The 25,404-nt window shown below is 40.8% G+C and overlaps 1 protein-coding gene across 2 annotated transcripts in view; it reads right to left on the reverse strand.

Moving 5' to 3' along the window:
- Positions 1 to 23,718, reverse strand: part of CUBN (cubilin) — a 143,353-nt gene extending 119,635 nt beyond the window's left edge. Inside the window, exons 1-17 of one of the 2 annotated variants that reach the window (XM_064634368.1) lie at positions 23,492 to 23,718; positions 23,201 to 23,330; positions 22,794 to 22,886; positions 21,748 to 21,786; positions 20,886 to 20,987; positions 20,085 to 20,188; positions 16,611 to 16,737; positions 14,979 to 15,147; positions 14,098 to 14,229; positions 12,846 to 12,941; positions 12,180 to 12,301; positions 9,484 to 9,670; positions 7,885 to 8,003; positions 6,267 to 6,501; positions 4,749 to 4,930; positions 3,808 to 3,970; positions 3,420 to 3,607 (exon numbers count right to left, since the gene is read on the reverse strand). In XM_064634368.1, coding sequence (XP_064490438.1) covers positions 3,420 to 3,607; positions 3,808 to 3,970; positions 4,749 to 4,930; positions 6,267 to 6,501; positions 7,885 to 8,003; positions 9,484 to 9,670; positions 12,180 to 12,301; positions 12,846 to 12,941; positions 14,098 to 14,229; positions 14,979 to 15,147; positions 16,611 to 16,737; positions 20,085 to 20,188; positions 20,886 to 20,987; positions 21,748 to 21,786; positions 22,794 to 22,886; positions 23,201 to 23,330; positions 23,492 to 23,610 — 2,307 coding nt within the window. In that variant the 5' untranslated portion in view covers positions 23,611 to 23,718. Of the gene's footprint in view, positions 1 to 3,419; positions 3,611 to 3,807; positions 3,971 to 4,748; positions 4,931 to 6,266; positions 6,502 to 7,884; positions 8,004 to 9,483; positions 9,671 to 12,179; positions 12,302 to 12,845; positions 12,942 to 14,097; positions 14,230 to 14,978; positions 15,148 to 16,610; positions 16,738 to 20,084; positions 20,189 to 20,885; positions 20,988 to 21,747; positions 21,787 to 22,793; positions 22,887 to 23,200; positions 23,331 to 23,491 lie in introns of both variants that reach the window. The other variant, XM_064634362.1, reaches the window with a different exon arrangement.
- Positions 23,719 to 25,404: the final 1,686 nt, after the last annotated feature.

The following is a 25,404-nucleotide window of genomic DNA, read 5'->3' on the forward strand; positions in this document are numbered from 1 at the left end:
GTCTTTCCATTACTTTATCTGAAGGGTTCAATGCATGATAATGGCAACTGTATCAGGGATCCAGCTTTTACCTTCTGCACTGCCACTCTACTCACCTCAATTAATTTGCTAATCATAGGAGAAATGTATCTTATATGTTTTCCCTGAAGTTGAATATAAATTCTGATTATCAAGGGGACTAGAAGGGAAAGAGGTGTTTGTACTTCAAAACTTCAGACCCTGAATCCATAGTCCATTAGTCCATAGGTACAAAAAGGGGACCAGGCAGAGCACTGGGATATCTCTGAGGTGCCTGTCTCATTCCAATAGATGAGGTTCAAAAGACAGGTCCTCTGCTCTTCGCCCAAGCAATAAATGCAATTTTTCTCCCAAAGATTCTCCAGTAAACAAAACAGCTCTTTTCTCCTATAAAAGTGGGAGCAGCTCATAGATGGAACTGCTTTTAATGCATCCATATGCTGTCAATGCCAAAAAATCATTCCAGTGAAACCACTAGCAAAGCAGGGACATACAGCTTTCAGATCCCCTCTCATCATCAATTCTTTATTCCTCAGCTGTATTCATCCATGGGCTGGGAGAGAAGGCAAGGAACACTTATTGGAGTCCTGGTGAGCAGACAGTGGCTAGCCTGCTTGCCCAACTTTGGCAGTCTCAAGCTGGTGAGATCGTTTTCTGACTAATAGATATTTTTAATTTCTCTGGAATTTGAGTTTAAGGTGATAGAATTATTCCGGGTTTACAGCAGAGCAGCTGAGAATTTGCGCTGGAATATTTAGAAAATCTTTGGACAGCAGTGAAAGCTTCCAGAACTATAATTCACAGGAGTTTAAATATTTTTCTCGAGCTTATTTTCCTTACATTTTTGGTTTATATAGCCTGGCGAGTAGTGATAAAAATAACAGCTTCTCTAAACCATGTGAGTAATGTCTCCTATTGCCAGTTAGAAGGATAGCATGGAAAAGGAGCAGTCTTGGTTAACACCTTACTTCTGCACCATATTACAGCCTTTCCTAAATAAGTTTTATTGTCTCTGTTTTCTTATTGCAGACATCTGGTCCCAGCCTGTTCCTTCCTTAGTAAGACACTAAACATCCCTCCTTGAGCAAGTGCCTGTGAGCTGCCTTGTGAAAATTCTACAGGTTTCCTGGTTTCACCAGTGATGGGAATAATCTGCACCTTTTCAACATGACAAAAGAATTGCTGGAGAGTGACTTACAAAGTAACTTAAACACCCAAAAGCTATCTATCTCCCTAGCTAAACTTCACTATAAAACCCAGTGAGACACTACTTTACAAAAGCATATGTGAAAAACCAGGCCTTGATAACAGAGCATAGTACTTTGGTTGTACTGACTGTCCCAGCCAGAAAGTGTCGGTCCTGTTTCTCTGCTCTGGGCTGAGCCACCGAGTAGGAAGGCAGGAAGACGAGGAGGGCAGAAGAAGAGGGAAACTGAACAGTTTGTGACTGATCAGCAAACAGCGAGGTAAATGCCTTGCTGAACTAATACAAACCGATGGCAATCAACAGAAATGGTTTTGTTTCTCTGGTTGCTGTGAATTTAGCTGCTGTTCTGCCAGCAATTAGGCAGGAGGAGTACCAGGCCAAACAAACAAAAGCTGTCTGTTTTCATTAAACACACTTCCCCTCTCATTTCAGAAACTAATTACACTTCATTCCAACCAAGGTCTTTGAATTAGAGGAGGATGGAAGGCAACGATGTCAGCACAATAACATCTTTTAAAAATAGACTAACAGCACGGAGCTCACAGGGGCCTGTTCCTCACTGGTCAAGAGGAGATTAAACACAAAACCAAACCTGCGCTGGACCACGTGGCCAGCAGCACTGGATCCTGCTCTCTGCTGGAGCCACAGGGATGGCTCCCGCCTGCTTCAGCTGCAGCAGCACCTTCACTAATCAGCGTCTGTGCCTTGTATTTTCTACTTCTGTTAATCTGTGCATGGCACTGCCAGTTTGTATACAGACAGTGGTATCCAGCACTCATCCCGTGTGGGATGAGGTATTTGTGACTGTATGTAGAAATACACACTGAGTATGACAGCAGATACTTTGAGACATGGCAAGTCAGAGTGCAGTGCAGAGAACAGGGACGGGGTGACAGAAGGGGCAGAGGCCACCAACATACAGAGCTTGTCAGGCCCTGAGGGCACCACCATGACTCCCCTAGGCCAGCCTTGCCCACAGCCCAGGACCCCGTGTCAGCCCCCCAGGGCTGCCCCAGTGAACCCACAGCTGGGCCAGTCTCTGGCTCCCCACAACCCTGCCCTGTCCAGCCACAGGCTCTGCTGAGCCAGGCTCTCCTGTATGCCCATGTCCTAGCCTGGCCTCAGTCCATCCCCATCCCCTGGGAGGTGTCCAAGGCCTGGGGCTGCCCTGCTCCCTGGCCAGGGCAGTGGGATGGCCCTGGCTCTACCTCTGTGAGGAGCCCCAGTCCCTGGGATATGCTGGCCTGCGCAGCACCACGCCACACCTTCCCCATGGGTAGCTTAGGGGATGCAGATTTGGAACTGGGCAAAACTGGGTTTAGGGATAACAAAGAAAACGAAGAAGTGGTATCTTCTGTACTTAAAAGGCACCCTATGGTCATAAAATTGTATGTAACATGAAGCTGCAGACCACTGAAGAGAGAGCTAGGAGTAAAAGCAAACATAAAAGCCATCTCAAGTGGATCTCGGTTAGTATTGACATTACTATAGTATTATTATTACATTTGCCATATAGAAACATTCTAACTGTACTATTATTTCTTTATAATACTTAGATTTAGACTAATAAGAATTCTTGAATTAGACTTGTAAGACTTCAGTTATAGCAACACTAAACTCTTGGCTTTACATATGAATACAGAATCATTTAGGTTGGAAAAGACTTGTAAATCATTGAGTCCAACCATAAACCCATGACTGCCAAGTCCACTACTAAACCATTTCCCTACGTGCTACATCTACACACCTTTTTAAACATCTCCAGGAATGGTGACTCAACCATTTTCCTGGATATGGACATACATATAGGTATGTAGGTATAAAAATTTATATGGTGTGTTTCCTTTCAGTGTCAGAACAATGTCTTCTGTGTAACATCATGACACCAGAAAATGTTGCATTGTGGCTATTAATGCTATTTTTCTTGCATTCGACATGCATATACCTTAATCACATACAGCTGATTAAGAATTAGTGTTAAGCTAGACATATTTTCTCGTTCTCTTATCTTTGCTTCACTCCAAATGCACAGTCCTGCTCTTTTAACCCCTGTGACTTTTGGACTCTAATAAATTTGTACACTTAGTCCTTTGATTAACACCTATTTCTGCAGTAGCCTTTGGGATGGAAGTTATGTGTGGTTTTGTACACACATGTAATCAACCTTTCATATCAACTGATTAAGGGAAGTCACCTCTATATAGTTTGCTGAACAACCAGTATGACTCTCCAGCTCCATATGGGTGAAGTTGAGGAATATTTTTTCATCCTCTGGCTGTTGGATAACGTAGATACATTGTTGGCTGCTGATATAAGGGTTAGGCCAGAAAGGGGATGTGATAACCCCTTCACTCTCTGTGTAATTTCCTCCACAACTTGGATCTGCTATATTAAGAAAAAAAATAATCAATTGAGATATTCACAAGTATAGTAACTGTTTTTCAGGCTGCTTCTGTACAACAGCTGCAAATCAAAGAGAATTACTATATTATTAAAGAGCAAGTGTTAATTACATCCATTCATGTTGTTGGCTCTATCTTGAGAATGTCACAGACCAACCTTCAATGCTGAATTTTACTTACCAGGAGATGTTGTATAGAGAATGTGGAAGCCTTTATCAGTAACTGAGTCATCAGAGTGAAAGTGAATCCATGCATAGGGACCAGAGGTTCTGAGTGGGGGTGGAGATTGAGTGCTACAGTATTTACCAAGGACAGGGTCTTGCGAAAGAAGACCATCTCGAATCTAGAGTGACAGATCAGCAGTTAGGATTATTAGATGTGTGCCAACTGTGAACAGTACCAACACTCCTTAAGTTATCTTCAAGGCCCCGGGAGATATTGTAGATGGTAGGTGGAGGGAAAGCTCACAAGAAGTTTCCTCCAAACACACGGGAACCAAGAAACACATCCACCAGCATAGCTGTGATGATGCATCAAGGGTTTTGTGAAAGGGAAAAAAAGTATCAGGATATCTACTCTTGAACTCTTTTCTAGAAATCACGCTCTGCATTGAACAGGACTTGCTATTCCGAAACAGCTTCTCATTTCCATGAATAGGTATTGGTGAATTCTGTGAACATTACATCGCACTTGACAAAAAGTCCTAAGCTCACACATCAAGTCATGGACTATACTATGATATGGACCTATTAAACTTAGATCACTTTCTTGATTAGTTTCCCTTAGGCTGATGAATTCTCTGGGGCTTGACATTTGACAAGAAAATTGAAGACTGAACTTTGTAAGAAAGTGAAAGCTTCCCGTCAGGTATTTGGCCTGAATCCCATCCTTTCTACTCAAAAGACTTCACTGACTTCAGTGGAGCAGGATTTCTGCCCCTTTCTGTTATACTGCCTGTATCTGACTGTGCACAGATGTCTGGAATATGTAAATACAAATGAGCATTTCAACACAGGATTAAACTTTCACACAGCCCCTTTCTGTACACACAGAAAGTTTTGAAATATCTTGTTTTGCAATAACATAAACATAAAATGTCATAATTCACAATTATACTTTACCTCTAAATGGTCAAAACTGCAGTTTTCATGGTGCTCTAGGCTTAGCGTGCCAAAAGCAAATGTGATGAGGAGGCCAGGACTGGTTGAGATGGTCCAGACACAATCTCTGTTTACAGGATAGTTACCAGGATATCCTGGAGAGCTTATCGAGCCATAAGTACCTGTCAGCTCACCACCACATTCTAACAGAAAGAAATATGGAAGAACAGTCTTTAACACTGTGTGTCAGATCAGAAGATGAATTGTCCTGCAGTGTCAAAACTAGATACCACGTTAGGGTCCAGAATAAATTAAAAAACAAGATCGAGCCAAACAAACCATTAAGTTATATCTTTCTTTAAGTTTTACAATTAATTCTGCAACTCAATTTTAAAAGCAGAACTCTAAATATTTCCTGATTTGTACAGTAAAAGAAAGATTCTTTCCCAGTTATGTTGAAATTATCTTTCAGAGAATGATTAAAAGCATTGAGTTGGGGTTGGATTTACAAAAATGATCTGAATTTCTGCACTTTGTAAATAGTCTCAATTTTTTATCCTAGCACAAGGTTGTTTTCATTTAAAAAAAAAAAAAGAGTTGATTACAGGTAAGGGAGTTTTATATACCTGTAATAAAACAACATCCATCTCAGAGCATCAGTTGGGAATGGGAGGGGTAACTTGTGTGTTATACCTAAAGAATAGTCAGTTTAATCACATCTATACCACTCTCCTTTTTACTTTTTTTGTGGGTGTTATTTTTCCCCCAAAAGATCTGCTTTCACTGTTCAGTACTCAAATTTGATAATTAATAATTATTTATCTAATAATGACAATTGAAGGAAAAAAAAAACAACTACCAAAAATCATATTAAAAGCATTCAATTCAATAAATATTTCTAGAAATAAGGAAACTGTTCCTCTCCTGAATTTTCTGTACCTTTTGTACCCTATGGTTCTTTCAAGCCACAACTCAATGCACTATTTTGTTTCTTGATAATACACAGAATACTGAAGTGAGCTTGATGTTACATTAGATGATTTGGAGTTTATCTCTGGAAATGCACTGCCAGACCACCTGGAGGAATCATCCAAGTGGCATTACCAAGAATTCAGGCAGAAGTATAAAGCAAATCATACCAAAAAGTTCACATATTCTTTAAAATCAAAGTCCCGGTAATCTATCATGCTTGGAAAGCATGTTTCCAACTCTTTAGCCTGTTATAAATTTTCAATGGCAAAAAAAGTTAGCTTGCTTGCTCAGAGTACTAGATACTTCCATGAGAAAATAGAACTGATCAGGTAAACTGGCATCTCCAGGAACACATGCTCCTTGGGGGATTCCTCACAGGAGGTGTAAAACAGCCTTAAAAAAACCAGCAGAAAGCTATTCATGCAGAGGCCTAGAGACGGACTTCAAATATTTTGAAGTGGCATACATGTCTACATTTCAGCCTCACTCCCTAGTAAAATATTGTTCCTCAATTCCTATTGTCTCCCGATCAAAGGAAATAAGTAATTGATTTTGCACCAAACTTACCAGGATTCTGAGATTCCCAATGAACAGTAAAACCTCCAGCCGTAATGGTGTGGTTTGAGTAGAACCAAAAATACAGAGAGTTCTGGGAACTGAAAAGCTCTTCGGGAGCTGAGGAGCCACAGTATTTTCCCAGCATGTGCACTGATGCTGAAGGCCCATCATGGATTTGAAGGAAGTCAGAGCTACACTCATGACTTGCCTCCAGTTGGAAGAATGGGAAAGTAATACGCAGAATCTAATAGAAGTAAGAAAACAATGTCTTTTTTTTCCATCTGCTAAGACACCATTTATGCAGAATCTGTATAGAGCAGACATATGTGTTCATGCAACTGAGAGAATCTATGAGCTTTAGAGCCATTATGCCATTAACTGAAATGTTCCAGAACAGAAGATATTAAAGAATCTTATGGGTCAAAAGGAAAGAGAAAAGAGATAGATAGATAGATAGATAGATAGATAGATAGATAGATCGATAGATATATAGATAGATAGATAGATAGACAGATAGACAGATAAATAAGAATTTAGACAGTGAAGTTTTCTGGAAAGAACATTATTTCTATAAACTAATAATTGAGATCATTTCTCTGTGTGTGTTATATGTGTGAAATATACATATGAGTATATTTTGAGCCATGTGAAAGGCTTGAAATACAGCATAAAATATTTTACTCCAGGTTTCCATGGCAGTTTTGTCATCAGATAATTAGCATTTCTTGTCCTTGCTATGGTTGAAACTATTGTAATGGGAGTTAGAAGATTAAATGATCTTGCTTTGCACATATAAAATCAGTGTCTCATAAGCCTACTCTGGATACTTAGTGATACACAGCTTAAAGTTTGTTCAGATTCTTCACTGCTTCACTGCTTTAATATGTTCTGCTGAAGACAGTAGTGGCTCCCAGGCTTAAAGATGAGAATATGTCACACACACATATATATATATATAATACTGTATAAACCACTAGCAAGCACTGGTTTATAAAACTACTTAATTCATTCCACAAAATGTCAAAAATAGATCAAATATTTAAATCCCAAGCGAGAAGCTCCATGCTAACTATTTTGTGGTTGTTATGTATAACACAGGTGGAATTGCTAGTTGCAGATTAGAGTCAGAATGTACATTTGAGTGCAACATTTAAAAATTAATCCTTAAAAAAATCAAATGCTGTTACTACACAAAGGCATTGACAATATGAATTCAGCATTCTACATTTCTGGCACTCAGAAATCAGAAACATTAAATTGTTCTGGGGTCATTTAGTTCAGGAACCAATTGTGGAGCCTATCAGAGCACAGCTTTTCTCATGCAGCTATTCACAGATCACACTCTAAAGCAGTGTAGAACAGGCCCCTTCTGTAGCTGGAGTTAGGTGAATAAACTCTAACCCTCAGCTGCATAGGAAAAATCTGGAAAATCTAACCCAGGTAAATTATCAGGCTAAGGAGCCTGAAGGCTTTTAAGGTTCTGAAACTTATTCTTTCGAAAAACTATTTATTCCAAAGGGATTGGATCAGAACATTGTTACATTGTACATGAAGACATTATGTTTATTCTATCAGAGTTGAAGGGTCCTGCAGAGTGAGGGTTTCTTTAATCTGAACTCTATTTTACCTGGTTGGGATTAGTTTGAACAACCCAAGCACAGCTGACCCCGCTGCTGTACCGCTGGCTGTTTGGATTGTTAGGGTAACTGAAAGTCCCTCTGGAGCCTGAGAGATATCCTCCACAAACTGCAGAAAGAGATAGAAAATTAAAAGGGTTACTTTATGCTATCACTATACAGACTGAAACAAAATCTAACTTTCTTGCATAGCTTTGGCATCTTACACATTTAAAACAATGGTGAAAGATAATTTCTGTAAAAGATTCTTCAGGGTTTCCTCTAAAGTGGAATGACATCTCAAAAAATGAGCAAAATTATTCCCTGAGAGAAAAGTAGTTCCTGGGAAAAGAGCAAGGAATTTCAGCTGGAATATGTGGAAAGATGTGGATTCTGTTTCAGGACCATGTCCATAAGCTGCTTTGCTTCCAGAAGGCTACCTCCAGATCAAAGCTTGAAATTTTTCCCTATGATGAAATAACATTTTGAAGATAACATAATGTAAAATTGTCTTTCTGAGCAGTGATGCATCATAGGAGTTATCCATGAGAATTTTTATTATCCAATTTATTCTTTGTGGTCAGATTTCTGGGCCTGACAATACCTCTCATAATATACCATGGTCTCTTCTCTCACTGAACCATTCAATGCATGGGAGCAACCAGATTCAAAACTGTCATGTAATAAAATATATTCTTTTTTCCTTGACTAGAAACTAAAAGAATAGTTGGTACATTATGTTTTATCACTGGATAAAAACTGGTTTTCTATCCCTTCATTATGAAGGATTAAAAATCAATTTTTTCCAATGTGGACTTAATACTAAAACATTACTGGTTGGATACTTAAGGAAAACAGAAAAGAGCTCTAAAACATAGCAAATTTTACAGGGGATCTTTGGAAGTTTTACATTCTATATTCTGTGAAAATTTAATCTCCTTTCTTCACAGCAACCTGCAATAAAAATGACCCATCTGACACATAGTTGCCACATTGATACTCACCGGAATGCTGTCCTGACCTTGTTTAATTAAAATTAATGGGGAAAAAAAAGCCCGAACAAAAAGAAAAAGTGATATTAGGAAGAAATGTCAGAAGCAGGACCTTGCAGTCACTCTATAAAACTGAGGCTCCCTCATTTTTGTGGCTAACATTTATTTCATTACATTTCTGTTTGAAAACCTTGTCTGGCTTTTCCTCCTGACTAAAAATGCCAGGACCTCTCAGCTTTGCAACAAATGAAATAGTACATACAAAAGAGAAACATCAGTATGTTCTCTTGTTCTTATACTGGATCCTCTTTCCCAACCAGACCACTTTCTCAGGAACAGAGATCTGATTTTAGGATGTTTAGCATCTAGCCAGGGCCAGTGGGCCTGTAGATCAACTTCACAGTTGTGCTCCTACTATTAAACAAAACAGCTATAAACAAAACTCACGGAAACCTCCAACTTTGAGGGAATTTGGACAGGGACCTGTAATCCCCCCAAAAGACAGCTGTTTTTCCCATCATAACTCAGTTCTTTTTCACATATCAGTGCTATACACAAAGCATCTACTTGCTGAAGCCTGGTGTCACATTTCTCCTGGGGAGGTGGTCCCGGCCGTACCTTGCTGGGCAGTCTGGCACTGTGGTCCTGTCCAGGCGCTGGTGCACTCACAGGAGTAGCCGTTGATCCCATCAGTGCAGCTCCCCCCATTCTGGCATGGGTTGCTAAGGCATTCATCAATGTTTTCTGTACAGTTAGGGCCTGTCCAGCCCCCATTACACAGGCAGAAATATCCAGAGATCATTGCCTACAGGATAAGCAAATCAAATAAACTCACTGAACTTGAAACATCTAAAGGAATCACTACAGTCAGCAGAAAGACTGATATTTACACTTATTTTATGAGGAGATACTGGAGCAAAGAACTCACACAATCACAGAGTATGCTGAGTTGGAAGGGATCCACAAGAATCATCGAGTCCAACTCCTGGCCCTGCACAGGACCATTCCCAAGAGTCATATCGTGTGCCTGAGGGTATCATCCAAATGCTTCTTGAACTCTGTCAGGCTTGGTGCTGTGACCACTTCCCTGGGGAGCCTGTTCCAGTGCCCGACCACCCTCTGGGTTAAGAACCTTTTTCTAATATCCAGTCTAAACCTCTCCTGACACCACTTCAGGTTATTTCCTCAGGTTCTGTCACTGGTCACCATAGAGAAGAGATCAGTGCCTGCCCCTCCTCTCCCCCTCATGAGAGAGCTGTAGACTGCAATGAGACCTCCCCTCGGTGTTTGGCCTTGATGGTCACTGGTGAATATCAAAATAAACCTAAAGCCTAATCAGATTATCTAGCTCTTTGTGTTTTTTCTATTAAATTATTTCTTTGCAAGGATCTTTCAGATTACTTTCTAAAAAGTCAGAAACAGAAAACAAAAACAGAAAATTGTTTGATTGGTTTCAGTCAATCATCTTATCTAAATCTTATAAATAGCAAGTCAAGGTAACTGGTTTATAAATCAGTTCCCTCAAGCCCTTTCTCTTGGAAGTCTGCACTGCAGTTACGTGGGCTGTTAACTTTCATTTTTATCCTGAGGAATGTTAAATGGGAACAATTTCATTGCCTTTTCTGCATTATCCCTTATTCTGTATGTCTCTTTTCCATTTCTCTTGTCTCTACCTTTACTACTTCTCCTTATAATCAAGTCTTTCTATATCTCTAACTGTTTTAATTTCACATGTTCTCCTACATTATATTTCCTGTTTTGCAGATACAATCTTTACAGGTAAAACAGAACACAGTATTTCAAGGCATATGCTAAAATCCCATCACTGAGGACATACAACCAATGCACTACACTCTCTGTTTTCTTTTGTATTCTCTATTTGCATCCTCTGTGTCTCTGTGTCCAAACAGAGATTTTCAGTATGATGGAAGAAGATTTTTATGCATATTTAGGACTCTGAACATTGCTCTAGAAGGTGAAAAGTTGTTTTCTGATCTGCATTGCCTGATATTTAATTAATATTACATTTCCTCTGTCATTATGCTGGCCAAATATAGCTCTGCTGTTCCTCTATTTTATTAGATGCTTCTGTAGTCCCATTATTGAACTATCTGACTGTGTTATTACCTTTAGGGAGTAGTTTGTAGCCATGATTGCCTACTGTTTTATGTTAGGATATACTTAGGGGAAGATGTCATATTTTTTAATAGATTGACTAAAATGAATAGTTTCTAAATAGTCAGGAAAAGTAGATTAGATCTGGTCACAAAAGACCCTTTAAATATCTGAGAGAAGACACAATAGGCATCTGTAGAATAGAGAGTAAGGAATGCTGGTAAGGAGTGGAGTGGAGGTGAAAGGATCATCACACTTCATACAGAAAATGGAAAAAGGGATAGGTAACATACCATAGAATCATGGAAACATTTAGCTTGGAAAAGATCCTTAAGATCACCAAATCCTGCTGTTAAACTAACACTGCCAAATCTATCTCATATATCCCATTTTCCCTGTGCCTTCAAGGACAATCAAAAAGAGGATATCTGCAGATCAGTGTGGATAGATGGGAAAAGATTCTACTGGAACAACAAATTTGTGAACATTTCTCCAAAATCATCATCATAAATATCCTCCACAACAAAATTCCCAGATCTGCAGTATGGACTTCCCTAAGCACAGCACTCCTCACTGAGGAAGTCAAAAATCCTTCACAGGGTCCACGTGGACAAACTAAATGGTCTCTGTGCATGAGAAAGAATTCACACCACTTAACAGTTTAGGTCCAAAATACTTGGTTCCCAGCAGAAGTGCAACCAGTTCCCTTAAAGCACTCTTTCCATATCTATGTAAACAGCCTGAAACTCCGGGAGTGCTCTCACAAGATCAGACTAGAAATACATAACTAACTCTAATGGATATTAAGAGTCTGAAGATCAGCAGAGGTCCTGGTTTTTTATCATGGGCAATTCCTTCATGATCCAGGGTGGTAAACTACTTCCCTGTCCCACCAGGGACAGTCATTCATGAGTTCTTCCCCACCAGCACTAGTATTCCATCACTAGCCTGGGATACCAGACAACTTCTCATGTCATGAGTACCAAGATTGCTGCCTCTACTTTACATACAAAGAAAATGGCTTGTGTGCCCTGCGACTCACTTTGTTTTCCCCAGATCCATTGATCTTGCACTCCCCACTGACCTTGCCTCATTTCCATTTGTGTGTCTGCACTCAGCTTTCAGCCTCACCAGGCTCCCTGATGTACTGATTATAACTACACAACCTTGTCACTAACCGTGAGGAGCCCAGCACTTACCAAGCACTGCCCATTTGCACAAGGGTTTTGCAGCTGACAGATATCACTGAGAGGAGAGCACCCGTTTGGCCCATATCCACTTCCAGTGTACCCAGGCGTGCAGGAACAAAATGGCATTAGTCCTTGGGAGATAAGACAAGATACAGAAGGTAATTCAGTCCCTGTTACAATAACAATACCAATGACCACAAATGTCGTTGACATTTTATTTTATATAATTCTACCTTATTTGATCTTTTGACACCTTCCCTGATCAATGCCCAGTTTCATCATGGAAAGATCCCTACTGTTGTTTTGCTGTGAGTATCTGAAAGTCCAAAGTCACCCCAATGGGAAATAGTGGGAGTAGTCAAAGGGTATTTATGGAAAGAAGACTAGCAAAAGCGGCTGTATAATTGGAAAACCACATCAAAGAGAAATGGTGAAAGTCTCCATAGTTTTCGGATAAAGTCTTATCTTTGGTGGAGTCTAAATCTGCTTCTCTCAGTGTTAGTGGAAAGGCATGCTGGTTTTAGCTAACCTGCCTGTAAACTCCTTTGGGTGAGGCAAAATTGACTGTGGAGAAGAGGCTGTAATATGTTGCTACAAAGTGGATTCACCATAACCAGATCCTCCTTGAGAGACAGAGGTCTGGTATTATTTACAGTATTTAGGAAAGCATCATACCTGGAGCTGAGGTACAAGTAGCCGAAGGATGGCACCCTCCATTATTTATTGAGCAGATATCAACCTGGGTACAACTTTGTCCATCTCCCTCATAACCTGTTCAGAAGCAAATCTCAGTTAGTCTGTAACAAACTATGTTCTTTGAGAATTGGCAGCAAAACAATCAACTGGTGAGCAAAACACTAATTTATGGTGTAAAATCAGAGTCTTCTGCGGTTAAAAAGAAAAGGTTGAGATAGCCACTGAAGTAAACCCTGCATATTTATTGTGGTTTCTGCATTGCAGGGGTGGATTCTCATTGTAACTAAATCCTCCCATGGTTGTAGAAAAGAAGATATATTAGTGTTTGCCAAATACAGTGAGACCACAGAAACCCATGTCTCTCAGCTACCATGTGCTGCTCTCCTTGCACATCTGCACTCCGTCGGCCCTAATCACATCCAGGTTTCCTGCTGCATGCCAGAGCTGTCCTTGGGTCTCAAACACAACATCCAGTTCTTCCCAGGAAGTTCAGCAGGACCAACTCTGAGTCGCCAGAGTTAACATCACCAAAACTTGCCTGAGGCCACATTTCCAGCATAGTGATATGCCTTCAGCACTCTCTGAGGGTCTTCACTACCTGCAGCCTACTGCCATTTAAATAGCAATCAAAAAGTCAATTAGGAAGACTTTTTCCTGTTAGTGCTTCTAGTATTAATAGCATGCCTTTCAGAAAGCATTTCAAATCACAAACCACAAATTATGGAGACATAAGTTGCGATTTCCACTACTTGACCTGTACTGCAATGGAAATTCTGCTGCCTTAGACAGCATTCAGAGCGTGACAATTATCAAGGCCTTTTTTAATGACAGACAATACAGCTGATTTATGGCACAGAGGATGCTCTTTCAATTAATACAGACAATGAAATTACTATCATAATTATGCAATCCTTGGTTCCCTTTAATGATTTTGTAAAGTAGGTACTTCATCAAATCAAGGCTCTAACACTGAAAAGGGTTACCTACTACAAGAGAAACACATCAGAGGATCATGTTTAGTGACGTACTCTATACAATCTTCATTAATATCTGAAGCAGTTTGAATATACTTGGACTCTGCATTTTGTATTACAGCATTGTATTGTGTACGTGACACTTCCTTTAAAACCAATTTTCAGCTTCTTAAATCTACCACAAAACAGAATCAAGTGGGTTCAATCATCATCTTTTAAGCCCTTCCATATTATTATCAACAAGAAATCCATTTTACCTGGCGGACAGAGCCCACAGCGGAAGGATCCAACTGTGTTGATACACTGAACCATTGGTGCTGTTGAGCAGCCTCCATTACTACTTGCACATTCATCAACGTCTTGGCAACTGTAGCCATTTCCTTGCCAGCCTAAAAAGTGGCACAGAAAGGACATTAGAATTGAAAATGACTGACCTTTTTGTTTTCTTCTTTGCCCAAATCTTTTCATAGAGCACAAAAATACAGCTTCTGAATTTCACTTCATTAACCCAAGAGAAGACCTGTCTCTCTCATAACTGATTAAAATTAATACCAGTCTGCAAATTAGGTTACAAACACAACGGGGTGGAGCTGTGTGTGCAAGAATGTTTTATTTTAACTGTATTCTGGTTATTTCAGAATCAAGCACACTTTTACCTGCAGAGGAGGCAGTTGTGGTCTAGCGCACATATGTACAATTTGCAGCAAAGCTTTACTGTAACTCCAGTTAACTAATTCAAAACCTCCTCCCATAGACACCACCTGCCCATCTCCAGAAGAGGAATAGTAGGTTATATTGAGGGGATAATCAGGCTTTTATATTGCCTTAGGGCAGTAAGCATATGGATACTGAAAGTACTGCAGACTTATTACACAAATGGACATGAAGGTACCTGTGAGCATGAAGGTACATCAGACCTATTTATGTGCTCAGTTTAGGATGGGATAAATCACGCAATAGACTTCACTGCCTGCGTTACCCGGATAAAACATAATCTGCAGACTTTTATCCTCTAGAGTACAGACCAAAGCATTTCATGGAGTTGCTTCATCTTGGTCCCGTGTCTTTGCTTATGACATATGGGCAGTAGTACCTACTGCCACCCCATCCTGCCTGAGAGCATGGAGGGACGTGATACCTGTGGGGCAGGGACCACACGAATAGGAGCCTGGAGTGTTGAGGCACTGCACAAATGGATCCTGTGAACATGGATGATCAGGGAGGCTACATTCATCTATGTCAGCACTGCAGGCAGGGCTGCCAGGAGGGGACATCCAGCCACTGTCACACATACAGCGGTACTTGGGCTGCCACAGAAAACATCACATTGCATATTTAAGACATTTGGAATAGCCAAGAAAAAGGCAGGAGGAGTTAATTTTATAAGATTATTTTCAATCTATAGCAAGAAAGCTTTCAGAGCATTACATGGCTTGTACATTCTGTTTTATAAGTTGCTTTGGTAGTTTTCTCAGACTATTTCTTCCTCTGAACATACCTATTTAGATTATGGAAGCAACTCAGGCTCATTCATTATGTTCATAAAAGAAATCTGTAATTTACCCCAAAGCTCCCAGAGAAAATGAAGAGCAATTATGAGCTGTACATAAATATAATTAAAAGTCATCAACTTGCTTTTTAACCAACGTAAACAGATCAGTGTAAGCAACCTGAAATCATCTTGGCTGTTTATTTTTAATCAAACTATTAGTAATCTGTGCAATGCGCAGCACTGGCATTACATTGCAAGTATATATTTTCTTTTAGGAAAACAGTTTTCTCTCTAGTAAACTTTACTAATGGCCAGATTTCAGCATTTATTTAGCTTTGGTCCAATTAAAGCTAATGGGAGCTTTATTGTTGACAGTCACAGGAGCAGACACTGTTAAGACAACACTGAACCCTTTTGAAAAGCTTTCTCCACAAAAAGTGGGCAGAAAACAAATGATGAGTTATGAAACTTCTACAAATTAAGCAAAGAAATAATTTTACAGCATAGCATAAAAAAATATGTGCTGTGACTGGAATGGTGCATGGACGTATAGGAGTATTAAGGAGCACAGGCTTGGCTGGGTAGTTTTGGAGGGCTGCTCTGAGTGGAAAGAGCCAAAACTGGCATGTTCCATCTATCCCTTTGGAGTGAACACCCTGTACCCAGCTTCTTGTCCAGATGGAATGAGCTGGCTTGCTCCAGAAGAGCACTCAAGTGTGTGCTAGCATCCACCCAGTGCAGACGCTTGGAAAGATTGGGCCTGGAGTCAGAGACCACTTCCAGCTGACACTGAGGAGCACCAAGGATGAGCAACAGCCACTCAGTCGCTAGGCAGCCCTGGCAGCTTCCAGGTCACTGGCAATAATGTTCCACTAGTATGCCTTTTCCCAGGAAAAAAAAGATTCATGACGTTTGTCCTTCTTAATCATTTAAGTAGTAAAATATTCTAGCAACTTAGAACTCCCCAAATAATGAACATCCAGCCAGAGTCAGAATATTATATTTCAGATAAGACTGACTTATTCAAAGAATATTCCCAAGCTCCCTATGGATGTAGTAGTAGATTTAATGCAATAACAAGTACCTTTAACAAGACACAAGATATTTTTGATTCTTTCTGCTGCCTGTGGGACAACAGAGAGCTTAGGTTATGTTGTATAGTGGCATTTCTTGCTATTTTTCAGCAGCCATGTGCTTTACACAGTTTTGTGGTGATCAGCATTATTTGTTGCTTTTTCATGCTATGCTGTATAATGAGATTTACACGTTGTTCCATACCCTGTTGTGCTGATCCCTTTCTTCATCTATGCAGAGGCCATGCTCACAGAGAACCTCAGATCCTTCCTGGCAGTCATCAAACTTCAAGGCGCAGTGCGGCCCATAGGTTTCTGGAGTACAGGAGCAGCTAGTGGTGAAAGCGGACAGAAAAATCAAAATTTTGTTTTCCTACAGCTGTTAAAGATTGTATATTGCCATAATAAGAGATCATCTGCTACTATATGGGATGTTCCTTACAAAGTACATCTATTTACCTATATTGAGAATCCCATCAATAATCATGCACAGAGGCAAGGCTCCTGTTCAGCAGTGACTCAAGAGTCATGTGGGACTTGTGTATATCCATGACTGCCTGGCCCTGTGGGAGAATCTACAGCCTTTTGTTGCATTCATAAGCGCAAATCCAAGAAAAAAGATACGTCTAACATTCGACTTAAACAGAATATGAGCCTGGAAAACTGTACTTCAGTCAAAGAGCACCTAAACTGTCCACTGCAGTTTATGACCCTTGTGTGATGCCAAGTGCATAAAATCCTACCTCCAGCAATATGCAGAAATGCCATGTCTGGCCTGTCCCAGAGAGCAGAGAACCTTCACACCCACACCATAACAAGGGGCAGCCGCTGTCCCAGCAGCAGCCCAGCTTTTAGGTAAGTGTGGTGTGCAAGAGGCGGAATTTGGGGCTGATGGGGTGGGAAAAACAAAGTAGTGGGTTGAAGAAAGGCTTTCTGTTGGGAGAATCTGTCTTGAAAGCTGTCAGATGCATCACATTTTTATTTATAGGGCAGACCTGAGTTACAGCACTGTACACATGTGGTGGAACTGAAATTGGGAACTTCTAAGTCATTGGGTAACATTTCCCTTTTCTCTGGCTCTTTATTTCCACATAGACCAAATCTGAGGCTCTGAAATACAACTGAAAGGGATCTAAATCTACAGAAAATGTACAGAAAGCCAGAAAACTGGTTTCTTATTAAAATGACAGTGAAACTCTCATTTGGATACAAGTCTGCACCTCACAGAGACATATGGCAAGTACACACCCTTCTTTGATTGCTTTTAAGTTGCCTAACGAAAAATCCTCTATAAAAGCATTTCTCTGCAGAATTCGAATACGGGTATTCCATGAATCTGATCTGGACCTTGGAGCAATTTATATACAATAAGCTACTGCTGCCTGCCACCGTGTCACATGCTCAGTTGAAACTGCAGTTTGATAAGCCAATTGCAGGTAACTAAAACTGCACCCAGGACAAGTAACCCACATGAACTCAGGCTTCAAAAACCCACAACAGCTTAATGCTTAACTGCAGTACTGCAAGACACCATGTTCATTATTGTAAGAGATGGCAGACAGACCCACACCATCTCATCAGTGCAGCAGCTCAACCTGGGCAAGCACAGAGGCAACAGGTCAGGGAACCAAGTGACTTTTGTATGTTCAAAGTACATTCAGAGCTTCATGTTCAACTCCAAAGCACACAGCAAGGCAACCTGACCATCTCCAAAGGAGAAGGACAATGGAACTGTCTCCTGCCTAGTCCAGCAAAGATTAATCTGCTGCCCATCTGAAGCTTTTCAGAGAACAGATTCAAGAAGTAGGTCACACTGCAAGGAACTGCAGCCAAATTGTGATATACTGCTGCTCAGCACTGCCCTGCTGTTGTCACATGGCTGATGGCATGTTGTGATGAGGCCCCTGTTATTTTGGTTGTGACACAGATGTCTGATAGACTTGAGGACTCTCACAGCCTTTCATCCAACTGATGCAATGTCCCCTTAGGGTTCTGACTGAGGAGGGGGTTTCCTGGATACCTGCTCTTTTTCCTCACACTTCAGTGCCGCCCCAAATTACAAGAAAAGCATGGGGGTAAAGAATCTGAATAAGGAGTGAAGACTGCATTATGTTCCATTTCATGCTACCTAATTCAGTACTGCCCATCACCTGCTGTTATCTCTGGGGGTTGTGGAAAGTCAATTATTACCCTCTTCTTTGCCTGCTGTTCATGCTTGTGTATTTAACTACACCAGAGCAGGAGTGGGGTGATCTGGGCTGCTGGGTCCCAGAAAGCTTAGCAGCAATGTCCTCACAGTTGTTGGAAAGTAATATGTTACACTGTACATGAGGATAGATTTAGTATTGGGGAGCACTAAGAAGTGAGTAAGACAATATGTGAAGGGAGACTGAATACAGTACAGTGGACTTGGGGAAAGGACTATATGAAAATCCTGAGCAGACTCTGTATTAATGCTGAAGCATGAGGACCACTGCAGGAGCACTTCCCTGGTGTGAGGTCTCTCCAAGAACCGATAAAGCACTATAAGCTGGTGTTATGCCAAGCAAATATTTGTGGGGGCTAAGATTTTCATGCTGAAGCAGAAGTCGAAATGCTGCACAGAAAGCTGTGGCATGCTCTCCAGCCTGCTTGTTCCCATTGCACAGGGATAGCTTTGTATTATATCTGAAAGTTATTTATTTACCAGATTATTTGACATTTTGGAAAAAAAGACAGAACGTTCAGGCTGGCTTGCCCTGTAAGCAATCGCATGTTTCCTAAGGAGCTGGGCACAGCCAGAGAAGGATATGCTCCAAGGGCCTCATGTCTACGGGGCCTGGCACACAGGCAGGCCAGGCACTCTCTTGGCCAGTCAGCTGCAGAAGTCATTTCTCCTTCCTTTATGCCTGGCAGGACTGTGCATTCCTCGCTCTGCTGCTGTCTCAGCAGTGCTTGTATTTCTGGAGGGGATGAAGGCATTTCACAGAACTGTTTCTGATTTCAAAGAATATTCTGAGTTAGAAGGGACCCACAAGGATCACCACATCCAACCCATAAGGGAATGGCCCATATGGGGATTTAACCCACGACCTTGGTGTTATTAGCACCATGCTCTAACCGAGTGTGCTGGGAATGCCAATGATCAAGGCTGCCCATATATTCAGGAGATTTCCAACAACTCAAAGCCTTTGCTGGGCCAAAGCTGCTCACCTCTTTCACCTCCTCACTCCCTTTGATCTCAAGAGCTGGTGATAACAAAGGGATGGTAACATGGTTGTGGTAGGTGGGCATGTTGGCGAGTGCTGGTTACAGACTAGCATGTTGCATCTCACCACCCCAGCTCCATCCTATGGTGCAGTGAATTTTCATTAAAGCATCTGCACCTACAGCAAGGAGGGTGGGCCACTGGAGCCAGTGTTTAATTTGCAGCCTTCTCCCCTGGCACGGCTGTGTGATGGATCTGGTTCCTGATGGGTTTTTTGTGTCAAAGCAGGCAATGGCTTTAGAGGGGCTTTTGTGTCTGCAGTGGGCTTGGTGTACAGTATATTAAGGATTTTACATTTTCTCAGACTGCAAGGAATTATAGCGCATAGATACTAAAAGATTTACTTCTAGAACTTGTGCTGCAGGTGTGATATGGGATACAAAAATAACAATATTCTACACAGGATATTTATGTCTACTTTTGAGAAGTTACCTGTAGTTGCCTGGTGTGTTCACACAAGTGGCTCCATTCTGGCAGCCTAATGCAGTTCCAGCAAAAATCTGGCATTCATCCACATCTACTGAGCACAGGGGACCCTAAGATGAAATGGAAAACCAGTTTATTTTCCAAATAACTGAGAAATGAAGCAAACCACGGAGCCAATGTTTAAAATAGTTTTCAAAGACATACAAACCGTGGGCTGTTATCAGCACAGCTTCCCTTATGAAACACAATAACAAAACTCTATTTTTCAGCTGTGTTTCTGTGACCCTTGTTATCAGTCAGATGGGGATAAAATGTTTCAGATGTAGAAAGCATATGAACAGCACATTATTGTCATCCCCCCTACTTTCCAACTAGCAAAAGGCTCAGAAAACTTTCCTTCAAACTGTTTCTATCAGCAAAGCACATCAGTTTTGACCCAAATCTTGCTGGGATAACTTTCAAGTTGAAAGTCTTTGAGAAGAAGATATAACTTTTCCATCTCTAGAGCATTTAACAGCACCATTAAAGCATTTGCCAGTAAAGTAGAATGTCATTGATTACTTACATCCCCATTTGTCTTACTTGTTTGAGATTGAATAAATATCCATCCCTTCCCCCATTCTCTCCCTATCCTTGTGTAAGGTCAACAGCAAGGCACACAGTTCAGTTCACTGCTCAGCAAAAAACAGGGAGTAATTCTCTGCCGCGGGAACTGCCAAGAATCACTGACCTCACAGGCCATCGCCTGCATGTAACAGTTCAAACACACACAAACACACTCCGTAGTCAAGGAGGCTAAAGACTCACCTGCCAGTTGCTGGGACAGAGGCAAAAGAAACCATCCAGTGAGTTTACACAGGTCCCTGAGTTCTCACATGGGTTACTACTGCAGGCTCTCTTTTGGATAGTCTGAAACCCAGGAAAAGAGCAATAAACGAGGTTTCTGCTTAGCTGGTGTTCCATTAACATTTATTTTCAAGAAAAACATCTCTTTTTTTTTTCTTTTTTCATTCTTTCTTGGATCCCTCCTCCCACCTTTTTCAGCAAGGTTGATTTGTAAAGGTTTTGAGCTGTTTCAGTTATCCCTGTACAAAATAATGACACTATGTTTGGTCATACACAGAATGGCAAGAACTAGAATGAGAAAAGCCCTGTAAAAAGTAAATATTAACAGAGATTGTTCTTCATCAGCAGCCTGTGGGTCTAGATGGAGGGTTATCTTGTCTTCTTGATTCCATGGGCAACTCATCTGACAACTGCTTTTACTGGCACCTGTAGGTGTGGCTTGTCACAAGCTCACTGAAGAAACAGACAACAGCTGAAAATTAGCTAGTTCCAGTATAATAAAAACCCAGTTTGAATTTTCTGGTCTTTGTCTTGACAGACCAGTGAAGGAAAAGCTTACTTCTCTTTGGTAGCTAGTTGTTGTTCTTGAGTACACAAGAAATGCAGGCTCCTACACAGTTTGTATTTTGTAAGAAGGTATTTCACCTCCTCCACAAATCTTGGCTTTTTTTTTTTTTTTACCTCCTGTTACCAAAAAAAGTTTTCCTGAGGAATGCACAAGATTAAATAAATCATTCAGCTATTTAATCATTGTAACCTCACTTTATTTACTCAGGGCTGGGATTTTCTTTTCTGATCTCTAGTTTGCTTCTCATTTACTTACCTGCTCTAAGCTTTGAAGTTGGTTATCAAGATTCATGATCTGCAAAAGAAATGCAAATTACATTGTGCTCGGTATGACAGTGACCACAGAGGTATGTGTTGGAGGCTGGTAGGCTAACAAAATATTTTCCTTTGAGAAAAGAGAATATTTGCTTTGTGAAACCAGTGACAGTCAGCTTCAAATCAGGCCCCATTCACTGGGATTTTGGTAGTTTAGGCTGTTCAGAAAATGACAGCTTAAATATGTCCCAGCTTGGATCCAAAAGGCAAGACTCAGTCTTGCAAAGATGTATTCAGGTGCTCAACCCTGAGAATGTGAATATTCCTGTGGGACTGTTCGGGTCCTCGCATGTATGTGAAGGATGGACGTCTGGGACAGCACAACGAAAGCCAGGAAGAGGATCACCATATCCCAGCGGGTTGTAGACACAAACAGCAAACTGACACTGAATCAGAGAATATCGTAGATACGTATTATCACAATTTTCCTGAGGGAAGGTCTCTTAGGCTACAAAATATTTTCCTATAAGGAACTTGTGGAAACACTAACAAGAGAAACTTAAATCAGACAGTGGTTTCAAAATCTTCTGTTGGAGAAAAAATTTTAAAGAGCAGGGAAAAGACTAAACTACTGCATAGGTCTTTTTTTTCCACTGCAAACCCCTATAGTCCATTTCACCTATGGAATGGAATGTCTGTGTAACAACCATAAAAACATATATGGTCCACTTCCAGAATTTAGTAGGATTACACTTCCATAAGTATTAGAGGATATAGTCTATAGACATGTTGACAATGAACAAAAGAAGAATCGCAGTAACTGGAAATTAGGGGGTGATTTACAGAAATATTTCCATCATCTCCAGATTTTCTGAGTAAGTATCTCAGAATAAAACACAGACTCCAAGCTGACGTTATGTATGGACTCTGCTCCAGTTCCCTGAATTGAAGTCTAGAAACACTAAAATTAATCAGGTTGTTTAATGTTAGTGTGAAGAATAGAAAACTGGGAATGTTGGAGGAGGATAACACGAAGGTATGGCTCACCTTGGAGGTCAGCAGGGTAACCTGCTGGGACATGTTCTGAGAGGCACCACTGGCTTTTTTTAGTTCTTGAATCTCTATGTGACTCTCTCTCACCTAAAATTAAACAACAGAGATAATGTGAAACAAACTTTGCTTTTTCAAAAGCTTGTCCTTGCATAACTTTACTATTATAAAGTCCACTTAAATACAGAGAGCTCTGCTACATACACAATTTAATCTTTTAATTATCTTCTGTAATGACATGATTACTTTATAAGTCTGCAATAGCTTACTTTCATATTAGACTACTGATATAGATAACACAAAATACAAGCATACAAAACACAACAAACACTTGCAAAGACAATTTAACTATTAATGTGCAAACCTGAAAATTAAAATATATTAAGGAAAAGTAACTATATCACCTGACTACAAAGTTCTGCAAGGTCTTCTTCATTAATTTTTACTTTCCCCAGTGGTCCAGTTCTAAATTCAATATTTTTGCTGGAGCCAGCATGGAACACCAAATTGCCCTGCTCTGAGGACAAACGAGGCCTGTCGTATTATGGAGGGAAAAAAAAAGTAAGAGATCATTTAGTTACACATATCTGCCAAAGAGCACATAAAAAGGAGCTGCAGTAAAGCCATTTTGTTCCCATTACCAGCACTTAGAGGGGACCGTATGAACAAATGAATTTGCAAGCAATGGTACTTACTGCTCGTCATAAGTGGTTCGTTTCTGCCTCTTTTTTTCATGGTGGTTTAATTCACAGCTCAATCCAGTAAGTAATAATAACACAACTAAAAGCACAGGAGCAGGAGCAGCCCAAAGCATTACTCTCCTCCAGCTGTCCTGCGTTTGAAGTGAAACCTTTAGTGCTGGATTGTGCTGTTTTGAGCCCAGGTGCCCTTTGCTCTCCTTGTTCACAAGGTGCCCATTCTGCTGCCTTGTCTTGCAAGGGTGAACTTTATCTCAGATATCTTAATTAAAGATTGACAGCATGCAAATCCTCAAGACACTAAATGTATTTTTCTCATTTTGTCTTCTGGTTTCAGGAGCTTTGAGAGATCATTGATTGAAATCTGCTTGTATTTTACCAGTTTGTCTTTGACCTTTGTACAGCTGAGCACCCCAGTGTCTCCAAGCACCTCGTAATCTGCAGCTGGTTACTGCAGAAATGGCTCACATGCTGCACCACATGGATGAAGGAAAGATTATTTGGCAGCACTAAAGGACAAAAAAGGAAAAAAACCAACCCCACATATAAAACCCACAGTGGCTGGCAAGGAATATTTGTATTGGAAGAGAAGCTTCCAAACAGTAATTTATTGGTCAGATGACACAAAGAAGTTAAGAAGTACCAAACAGCGTCCCATGGATTGCAACAGCAAAATACCATTTTAACCAAATATGGCTGCTCTGACTCAAGGGTGACTCAGTCCCCAGATGCTGAGGCCCAGGCTGTTGCTGCTGAAAGCTCTGACAGAGTCCATGTCCCACCTCCCCTTTGCTTTTGCCAGAGTCTCCATATTCCCCTTGCTCAAGACTTTGCTGTGCTTTCTTCCTCCTGTTTAGGGGAGCTCTGTGCATGTTTTCCTTCCTCGTGCTGGGAGCTTCCTGAACCTTCAGGCCCAGCACCATTCTTTTTGATTTTCCTTTTTGCTTAGCAGATAACTTATTCAGGTTGCTCACATTTCAAAACTCTGCTGAGAAGAAAAGAGAAGCAACAGTTTTAGCTGCTCGTGCTCAAAGATAACAGCAGGCACCATTCACTGATACTTTAAGCCCCAGACCTTCCTGGAGGCCATGGAGCTCCTGCACTTCCTAACCCTGCCCAGCCTTTCTTTCTGCTCCACTTTGCACTTGTCACCTACAGATGGACCTGCCCTGGAACTGAGGAATTGAATGAACTCTACAGCTTTCACGGATGAAAGCATTAAAAGGTCAAAGCAATCTGTGAAGAAATTGGATGTGGTGACAAAAAATATTAATGTCACCTGAAAAAGAGACAGATGTGGACTGTAAACATGAAGTGAAGTCAGGACAGCTAATGTGGTGCTGCCATAGACAATAACTTGATCTTTGCTGTGAATAACTGTAATGCCTGAGATTTTATCAGCTGTATCACACCACCTCCACTATTTCCTGTTGTTCGCATAAAAACTAGATTTTTATTACATTTTATTATCTGTGTCTGCAGAAACTTACCTTGGAATTCAGAACAGCATCATCCTGCTGACCACTTTCCTTGTACTCAGACAGACTCTGATGCAGGTAACCCAACAGTCACCACTGCTGCCTGGGGATCTGAAGGGCAGAGGTAAAGCTCCTCCTGAACCCACGGGAGACAGCCTGTCCCATGTACCTACTGGTGTGGCAGCAGCTCAGCTCTCTGGATGTTCACTTGTAGCAGCCTGCAGCCTCCAGCAGACTATCACCCGTTCCTGCAAAAACAGAGGAAAAGAAGTAGAAATTTTCACGTGTTATCCTTTATCATCATAGGGGATAGTGTTTCCATAAAAATACAGAATTGTATCTTCAGTTGTTGGAGATATCACTGCTCCATTCGATCCAAATGAGCTACAGTATTTTACACCAACTGAGAATCTGTACCTCTGCTTTTTTCTG

This window comes from Pseudopipra pipra, chromosome 1 (genome assembly GCF_036250125.1).
Source record: "Pseudopipra pipra isolate bDixPip1 chromosome 1, bDixPip1.hap1, whole genome shotgun sequence".
Taxonomy (NCBI): Eukaryota; Metazoa; Chordata; class Aves; order Passeriformes; family Pipridae; genus Pseudopipra; species Pseudopipra pipra.